This window comes from Budorcas taxicolor, chromosome 25, assembly GCF_023091745.1.
Source record: "Budorcas taxicolor isolate Tak-1 chromosome 25, Takin1.1, whole genome shotgun sequence".
Lineage (NCBI taxonomy): Eukaryota > Metazoa > Chordata > Mammalia > Artiodactyla > Bovidae > Budorcas > Budorcas taxicolor.
Window position 1 is genome coordinate 38,758,053 of NC_068934.1, and position 9,701 is coordinate 38,767,753.

At 44.6% G+C, this 9,701-nt stretch overlaps 1 protein-coding gene across 1 annotated transcript; it reads right to left on the bottom strand.

The window, feature by feature from the left end:
* Positions 1–303: 303 nt before the first annotated feature.
* LOC128068944 (pregnancy-associated glycoprotein 4-like) lies at positions 304–9,235 on the bottom strand. Its single transcript, XM_052662219.1, has 9 exons — positions 9,135–9,235; positions 7,919–8,069; positions 6,831–6,948; positions 6,614–6,732; positions 5,224–5,417; positions 4,183–4,299; positions 2,353–2,494; positions 2,167–2,265; positions 304–453 (listed from the first exon to the last, which is right to left on the bottom strand). Exons 1-9 carry the CDS (start codon positions 9,233–9,235, stop codon positions 304–306), a joined length of 1,191 nt encoding a protein of 396 aa, XP_052518179.1.
* Positions 9,236–9,701: the final 466 nt, after the last annotated feature.

Here is a 9,701-nt window from a genome sequence, read left to right on the forward strand (position 1 = left end):
TCTGAGTCTTGTATCCTAGATTCCCAGAATCATTTCAATGAGTCTACCCTTTCCTTGAAGCCAGTTGGAGTAGGGATCCTCTCAATTTTGATTCAGACTTAGTTCTAGATCCTTCACTCCCAGACACAAACAGAAGCAACATTTCTTTCAGCACCATTAAGAGTGAAACCCTTTTTTCTTTACTGAGAATAGTGTGTACAAAACACCAAATACAGTTCACCAGCATCCTGGGCAGGAGTGCTCAAAGTGTGAGTGTGTGTGTGTTAGGAACGGCTTTACTGATTCCTGAACCTCTCCAAGCATTTACACTGCCTGTGCCAGGCCAATCCTGTCATTTCCTCGATCAAAAACTGAGAAATACAGCCTCAGGAAGGGTTCACCCAGGACCCAGGTCTCTGTAGATCTCCTCAGAGTTTTCTCTTTAAAGTTGGTATAGCAGTAGCCTCTAGAATCCTGGGGAAGTCAGAGACACACACCAGTCAGCATGAGCCCTTACCGGTGACTCCCCCCAATATCCAAACCCAGCAAAATTCTTTTTTTTATTTCCCTCTTTTGGTAAGTATCAAGGGGTTTTCTCAGCAGCAGGAGATATGAAAGTTCATCCAAAACCAAAGAGGGCCAAGACATCAGGTTGTCATGAGGAAGGGTGTCGTGGATGGAGGACTGGGAGTTGGGGAAACAGAGGAATGAAAAACAACAAAGTCCTATTGTAGAGCGTCAGGAACTATATTCAATATTTAGTGATATACCACATGAAAATTAATAAGAAAAAATATATTTTTATGAGTATAACTGAGTCACATTTTTGTGCAGCAAATCTTAATGCAACACTGAAGATTAGACACACTTCAATATAATTTATTTCAAAAAGAACAAGTGTGTCCATAGCTCTCCTCATTCCCTGATTCTTTCCTTCTGACTCCTGCTCCTTATTTTCTTTGCAGAGAATGCTGGTTCTCCTCCTACATCCCCACAATCTGTACTTTATTTTAAAAAAAAAAAAAAAAACAACTTTATTTTGTATTGGAGTATAGCTGATTAACAATATTCTGAGTTTCAGGTGGACAGTAAAGGGACTCAACCGTATGTGTCTGGGTATCCTTGTCCCAAAGACACCTCTCCCATTCAGGCTGTCGTATAACTGAGTGGAGTTCCCTGTGCTGCAAAATAACTCGAAGTTGCTTATCCATCTTAAATAGAGCAGTGCCCACAACACTGTCTTAAACCCTTAACTCAGGAACTCTGAGAAGCCTCCTTTGGCCCACACTCACCCTGTTTGACCACTCCAGGGTTTGGTGGGTAACGTACTCTGGTTCCCCATCCCCACTGGTCAGTCTGTAGACATCATCACCCCTAGTAAGTCCCCAGTGCCTTAGTGCAGAGTACCTTGAGATGTCATTTGCATAGAATCCAGTGCACTTTTGCCTAGAACAAAGCAACCCTCAAAATGGCTCAAAGAGTTTGTCATTTTAGAATTCCTGATATTCCCTCTCTTCTTCAAAGCCTTCTTTGAGTCCATCAGCCTGCTACGAACTCTCTCAGGGAGCTGACATGAAACCTCCACCCTGTGCCGGGGCTGAGCAGTCACTGTGCACCCTTTATTCACCTTAGTATCCAACCTCCCCACTGAGGGGTCATGTTCGGGTACCCCAACTGACAAAGGAGGCACCTGTTCAGAGCAATGGGAAGATGCAGCCGAGGACTAGGCTGACCATGTAATTTATCATTCAAACCAGAAATATCTTGAGATGTAAGGCAGACTGTTAACTTATGTTGGGACTTCACACTTGGACTGTCCCCCGCCATTCTCCTTGTAACATGGCCTATTTCAGGGACTACTAGAGCTGAATTTCACATTCATGCACCTAAGGGTTAAGATTGAATTCAAGCTCTTTTAGGACTAAGGACCTTAATGTTCCCCTATCCCTGACTCCCACCATGCCATATGGTGTGGTATCTCCACATTTATTTCAGGAAAAACAGTGTCCCAAACAGCCCTTTACTCACAAGTGATTGGTACTGTGGGAGGCACTGACCCAGCCACAGGGATCAGCAGCATCTGAAATGGTGTGACATGGCCTCCAGAGGGTGCCCTCCTCCCAGCAGCAGCCCAAGGGTTCCTGCAAGCTCCAGTTTGAGAACCAACCCTCAGTATTGTCCCCTCACCTTGAGTATGTAGGCTCGACCTGGCACTGGGTAGTTGATGCCATTGATGGTGAAGATAATAGAGGGCAGAGTATTGACTGCAGAACATGAAACGTAGTGCTGTTAGAGAGAGATGGTGAGAGGTTGGCCCTGGAGATCTTTGTTTTGTGTGGAAACAGGGAGTGACCCAGGGGCGTGACCCTTCACCATGGATCCCTGTGGCATGGTGCCTATCAGCTTCTGTATGTTATCGACCAGTCTTCCTGGGCCTTGGATATATGATGACCCGGTGTCCACAATGGCCATGCAGCCATCCAAACAAGCAATAACCTCTCTTTTCATGGTGATGCTGAGAAACAATGGAAGAAAGCAGGCATCAAGGTCACTCTGAGTCTCACCAGAATTGTCCCCTTCCTGACTGTCTCCTAAACAGCACTTTGTCTCTTGCTCTCTTTTACTTTGCTCTCAACACAGCTCCTTTCCTGATATCCTCAAATGTAGTACTTGAATACACCAAGATCTTTTGTACCTTGACACAAGCTAGTCTTCCTTCCTAGAAGACTCCATTTCCCTTTCACTAGCAAATTTCTTCTCATCTTCCTGATTCCACCTTAATTGTATTGTTTTTGGGAAGTCTTTCCCCTAGTATTTATCAGTCTCCTGTCTTGGTCACTCTCTGTAGACCCTTCCTCATGACTGTTGCTGCTGGTGCTGCTGCTAAATCACTTCAGTCACGTCCGACTCTTTGTGACCTTATAGAGAGCAGCCCACCAGGCTCTGCCATCCCTGGGATTTTCCAGGCAAAGTACTTTAGTGAGTTGCCATTGCCTTCTCCTCCTCAAGTCTAGCATGAACCAAAATCACAATTCACTATGTGGGCAAGTCACTTCATGTACATCTGCCTTCTTAAATGTGAGGGCGAGTTTTATTCTCCTTGCCTCCCTAAGGTGCCTGGCACACAGTAGATGTCCAGTACTTTTCTTTTCAATGATTGAATGAAGACTGAGAAAACAATAAGAAATCTCCAGAGAGCTCTATCTGGTGGGGAACAAATAATGGGTCACACACAGAGTGAAGATGGAGATTAACAGGGGCAGCAGATTCTCATAGTAGAGGGAGAAAGGGGCTCCTCTGGGAGAGAATGTCTCCCAGCACTGCTCCTACAACCAGCTCAGACCCTGAGACTCTGGCCAGGAAATACATGACTAGCCCACAAAAACTCCAAAGTAGAGGTCAGCTTTTGTCTGAGGGTATCAAACAGAATCCTGTCAATTATGCCTCTTGTCCTCAGGTCACTCCTGGATCCCACATTCCTGATTCTCTGTTATAGCCCCTGCCTCACTGTGTGCCCATGAACATGGTGGTGCATTTTGTATTAGTTGCTTTCACGTCTTAAGACTGAAGCCAACCTCTTTCCACTGCTGGGTAGCTGCTCCCTAAGCAAACCAGTTTTCCCCATTTTCTCAGGACTGTCCCTGTTTTTAAAATGACATTTATCTGTACTGAGAACTTCCTATGTCCTAAGTAGCCCTAGACAGTTGGTCATCTTATCATAACTCTGTTCAGGCTAGTCAAATTCTCCCTGATCCTCTGTTTTCCGTACTGTAGAGTCCTCTAAAAATGTTCCCCCCCGCCCCCGGAAGGGCAGTGGGTGCAGCCCTCTCCCAGCTGCACAGACTTCTCTGGACCATTTTAGGACCCTGGTTAGAGCCTTGCTCAGAAGGCCTGGGTATTATGAACCCACGGGTTGTTTGTGTATTTATGTACTTGTGTGTTTGTTTGTATGTGTGTTTGTATGTGTCCCTGTGTGTGCTTGTGTGTCTCTGACTAGCGATGCATGTCTTTATGTGTCTCTGTGTTGGTTTATATGTGTCTGCTTGTATGTTTCCAAGTGTCTGTGTGGCTATCTGTGTCGTTATGGGTGGTGTATATGTCTGTGTGACTGTGTGTCTAAGAATGCATTTGTGTGTGTCTGCCTGTGTCCATGTACAGTAGTGGGAGCATCACTCGGGCTGACCCTCAGAGGGAGAGGTTTACCGGTCCATGTGTACACTCCAGTCGCCTGCTTGGATCAATGGTATCCAGTTGAGCTCTCCCTTGTAGTAGCTGTGGTCCACACCACCAAACATCACCACACTGCCCTCCTGCTCATCTCTGTAGAAAGAAGTGAGGGGAGTATCCTTGGAGGACAGTAACAACAGCACTGTGTGAGAGCTGTGATGGTCCACCCATTAAGGCCCTAATAAGGTCCCCATGTGCAGATGCAGAAATAACATCTAGGAGAGATAGAGATCCAGACTGAGGTCTGTTGCTGTCTCATGAGCGGCACAGAGGATGTTAGAAGCTGAATCACTTGTCTGAGCTCCACCCACTATGTCTTCTGAAGACGCCTTGGACCTTCAGTGACCTGAGTGCTCAGACCTTCTCAGAGGAGAGGGTGCTGAAGTGTTTTGGCTTTCCCCTTGTCCACCTTGTCATTTTTCAGGACAATCAAGGCCTGGGGGTTCTAAGGGTGTGGGTTCAGGTCACCCAGAGTTGGCTCCACTGGCCTGTGACCTCCACTGTCCAAAGGACTCCACATTCAGAAGGGACCCCACCTCTGAACTCCCTGTTTATAAATGCCTAATATTTCTTGAACAAAGGGGTTCCACAGTTTTGTGTCCCACACTTTCATTTCTCACTGGCTTCACAAATTGGATAGCTGATCCTGGGCTCCCTTTTAAATGCTAATGAGGAAGGAAAGATATCCACCATCCTTTTCCTTCCTTCCTTAACAAATTCATAATCAAATCATAATGCTTTTTCCTCCAAATTGTTTCCTGTTGCCTTCCTTTTGCCTCCTTCCTATCTCACCCCCCTAGACCAAGTTACTGGTCTTGAGCCCAGGAGTAGGTTCGTGTTCCAATAAACTTTTATTTATAAAAGCAAGTGATGAAGCCAGGTAGGGCCCTGGGGCCATAGTTATCCTTGGATATTTTTCTCTCAGGATACTTCTTTATCAAGTGTTCAATAATTTTTATGCAACTGAAAGCATCTTACAGCTAATTTGGAGAAAGGAATTGTCCATCTCAGACTTACTTGCTCAAGTAGAAGGCAAAAACAGGCTCAGAAATGGCACCTTCATTCTTCAGCTTGTCAAAGATGGGGATGGTTTTGCAGAAGGATAGGTTGGGGTAGTTCAAGCCCAAGACACCATCAAATTTTCTGTGCTCAAAACCAGATTCCAACACGCTTAGACCGAATGGCTGGTCAGTACTTACAAGGTCCCCAATCTGTGGGAGAGAAGAGTGTTCCTACTTACAGATACGTGAAGTGAGGCTAGGACTGGGCTGGACTGTATTTCCATTAGATCCTCAGAGAAGAATTGAGGCTGGGCTCTGTCTTTGGTTGCCCACAAACGGGGTAGAGAAACATAGAAGGGGAATTTGGGTTCCATTTGAGAGAGGGTATGAATTCTAAATTATCTGCCCCTCTGAAAAACACTACCTGAGTGAGTTAAATGGGCCTCATGGCTTCTGTACAGGTGGGGCAACCAAGATTCAGGACAGGTCCCATTGGTGCCACCTTATGGACTAAACATTTCCGAGCTAGATAGCCTTCTCTTTGGCATTACTGTGACCTAATGACAGGAATGGACTGAATTTTCTGTAAGGTACTGTGCATTCTGCATCTGTCCAGGAAGACAGTAGCCGAAAACACAATCTTGCTTGCAGGGTTCTATGAAATTACTGCCTGGGGAATTCACTTTTGCGGATATGTGTATATTTCTGTGAGTGTGTATGAAAGAGAAAGAGATGGGGGGAACTACTCAAGTATTTTGGGGGAAGCAAGCCATAGATTTATTAGACTCTGAAGGGTCCTCTAGAGTGAGAACTCATTTATAAAGCCCCTTGATTTCTCAGGCCTCCAGTTTCCCACTCCTTATACATGAAGTCCTTGACTGCCTCCAGGGTCCCCAGATCTGTTTCATCCTGTCCCCAAACACCCCACAGCAACTTCAGGCCTGAAAAGCCAGCCTAACTCCACCTTTTATCAGCTGTGTGCTCTCAGCAATGCCCTTGCTGTCTGGTCCTCAGTTACCTCATATGTCTCATGACCTAATCAGAGTAACTGCTTTGTGAGGTTGTTGCAGAATTAAACCAGTTATCACCTGAAAGTTGCTGGAACAGTCTGTTAATATAAAAGTAGGTGCTTTTATCCCTCCTTGCTCTGAGCCAAATGAACCTTGAACTGCTCATGGCACAGGAGCTGCAAGTCCACAGCTCAAGCCACTCTCTGGGTTAGCTAATTTTGTTTGTTCGTGTGTCACCATGGGCACTGCTACTCCAGAGACATGACCCTGTGGATAAGATGGCCAAATTTTATGTGAGTTAGACTAGGAAGGGTCTTGCCAGATGGTCCTGAATCTGTTTTGTAAGTAGTGGTCACCTCATATCCAGTCCTGACTCAGCATTTGTTACACTGTTACCCGAACTGTGTCATGAACAACAACTCCTTTCACTTTCCCAGATCCATACACGATCCCGAACGTCTTATTGGCACGCCGGAAGGTGGAAGACTGGCGATGTCTGAACCTAACACGTGTAGCTGCAGACACAAGAGATGGGTGTCATCAGGTGCCAAGGGTGGAAACAGGGCCGCAGGGTAAGTGAAAGATGGTCCGGGGAGGAGATGTCTGTACTCACAACAGGTTGAGCTGTTGCAATAGATGGAGGGCACCCACAAGTCAGAGGAAGCTGTGTCAAAGATAACCTGGAATTCCTGAGGAGGTGTTCCAATGGTGATGTTACCCACGTAGAATATCTACAGGGAGAAGGAGGGAGTGGGTTAGTGCAGAACTGGCTATCCTCTATTCCCAAACTGATGTCTCCCTCTGGGTATCATATATCTTGAGAATACTTTCTAACCACCATGTAGCTCACAGACTTTGGTCACAGAGGTATTTGTATTTGATATATTTTTCCTGTGCTACATTGTATGCAAGATATGAACTCTATGACCAGATGTTGAAGTGGTACCTCCTTCATGGGAAGCCCAGAGGCATAACCACTGGGCCTCCAGGACTGCTGGACACTCAGGGAAGTCCTGGTGCCTTCATTTGAGGAGCTCTGTAGTCTCTTCAAACCAAGTTTCACATCCCCTTCTCCAGGAGGTCCTTCTTGATCAACTCCAACCACTCCTTCTAAACTCAGACCACATCCAATCAACACCACGCTGGTGACCCTTTCAATTGACATGTATTTTTTCTTTGCCTATCTCTCAGGCTGTTACGGGCATTCTTGAAGACAAAATAAGCCCTTTTCTAATCTAAAAACAATAAGCATTGTGTTAGACCCTTATGACCATACACAAAATACAGGTTCAGTAACTTTTTCCTGCTGTCATTCTTGCATCTGTGGAAACTGAATTACTCTCTGGGGATTAACAATTGCTTTGCAGTTGGTTCTACCTTTTGATCAGTGATGGCTCACTCTCATCAATAACTGACTGGCTCAGTTCGTTCAGAAGGAACAATTGCCCTCAAACTAATGACACATTTTTGACACAGAAATGGATATTTACCTGCCACCTGGTAATTGACAGGCCCAGTCACAAAGACCAACAGTTGAGGATGAGAGTGCCTTCTCCTCTGGCTGGGGTCCCTGTTTTCCAGTGTCTCTGCCTCCTGCAGGAACCCCAAACCCAACATCCCTCCTAGCAACTCCAGATGAGCCCCATGCTAAGCTAGAGAACCAGCGGGCACTGTGGAGCAATATTCTCCCGAAATACTCACATCTCTCATGTTTCTCAATGGGTGAATAGTTACATTTGAACCATGAAAAGAAATCTGGGGCAGTCTGTAAGGATACTCCTTCAAGACATCGTTCAGCATGTTTTTTCCACTGAGGGTTTTTCTCATGGTCTTCACTCTCCTTAGAGGTACTCTTTCACTGAGCATTTGACAAAGAAAACAAACAAGATGCTACAATTAACTGTTAGTGTTAATGTATAACTGTCATTTTAATGGCCCTGTGTGTTTTCTAATCATTTTTATGCAGCAGATTATTATCAGAGTTTTATGCATATACCATGGCAAAGACATAGATTTGAATACAGGTTCTTTTCTGCAATCTTGGGTAAGACATATGACCATGTGGTGTCTCAGTGTCCCCTTCAGCAAAATGGTGGAATGTAACAATACAAACCCTCCAAATAGAATATCTTGGGGATAAGTGAAGTGATGGATATAAGGTACCTGGTAAAAAGGAAGTCTCAACAATGACAGCCATTAACATTGCTGTTGTCATCCCACTCATTCCTCCTGAAAGAATCTCAAGGAAGGAGATAGAAGGGGACTCTTATTGTCTTTTACAACGGAGCAATTTGAAATGCAAGAGGTTTCTGAGTTGGCTGTGGTCACACTGCTTGTCAGATATAAGATAGTGTATCTTTCTCCAAGTTGAAAAAGAAGAGATATTTGAAAGAATCCAAGATATAGGGAACAAGGAAGGGAAATTCAGAGGCTTGAGAAGGAAGTAAGAGTCAAATGAAAAATTAAAAAGAAAACAAAACAAAGAGAAATAGACTCCCAGTGACTTCCAAAGTGATGGAGAGACAAATGACAGTGATACAGAGATGCAGACATAGGCATATACACACTGAAATTGACAGGGGAAAAAGAGGACATGTTAAACAAAATTTAGAAAAGTGCTATTCCACAGGACCATATCAACATCTGCATAAACTGTGCAGTGAACAGTTGCAAGGAGTTGCATTTTCAACAAGTCATGACATGACTGGACCCCAAATGTTGTGCAACCCAAATTTACACCAAGACCTTGGGATCCACAGTTCCTATAGCAAGTTACTTATCAATAAGTAAGAGTTGAACTTTAAGACACTTAGGGAAATATTCCATTCCCTTCTAAACCTGATGGGTGAAAGAATAATCAGATGAAAATAAAAATCTGATAAAGGAATATGATGTGACATACAGTCCCGATACTTACTTGACTATGCACTCTGAGAAGGCCACCAGCCCAAAGAGCACAAGCCACTTCATGCTTCTCTCCTGCCTCCAAGTACTCAGGGAAGTTTGAGTTCTTAGCATGTAGTGGTGACCGGGAGCCCCAGTTATATATGCTCTGACCTACCTTAGTGTTCCCCTTCAGGCCACTAAAAGATCTGAAAAAACTACAAAGGTCTTGATAAAAACTACCTTCATCCATGTCCTTGATGAAAGGACTTTGAAGCTTTTCAGAATACAGAGAATTGAACTGTAATCTCTTCCTTGAATCTTAGCTGGAAAATCAAACTGATCTGCATGGACATCTAAGAAGATGGAGAACCTTACCTACTTGGAGAAAAAACTGCTAAGAACATCATGAAAATGGATAATAGAGGCCATGCTCGACATGTGTGGTTTCATGTCATCTTCCTAGCCACTTCATAAGATATGCATTGCTGTCTTCTTGGGAGAGGAGATTGCTATGATGATAAGTTGTCAAAAGGCAAAGTGAAGACTTCAGCGACAGCCCAAGGACATACAACTGGCTTTAGGTAGTGGGTCTAATGGC

Coding starts and splice junctions, on each gene's coding strand:
- LOC128068944 (XM_052662219.1), bottom strand. CDS start 9,235: ATGCTAAGAACTCAAACTTCCCTGAGTACTTGGAGGCAGGAGAGAAGC. Junction 6,949..7,918: donor CATTGAGAAACATGAGAGAT/GTGAGTATTTCG, acceptor TTCTCCCTGTAG/ATATTCTACGTGGGTAACAT. Junction 454..2,166: donor GTCGAGCCTACATACTCAAG/GTGAGGGGACAA, acceptor TGACTTCCCCAG/GATTCTAGAGGCTACTGCTA.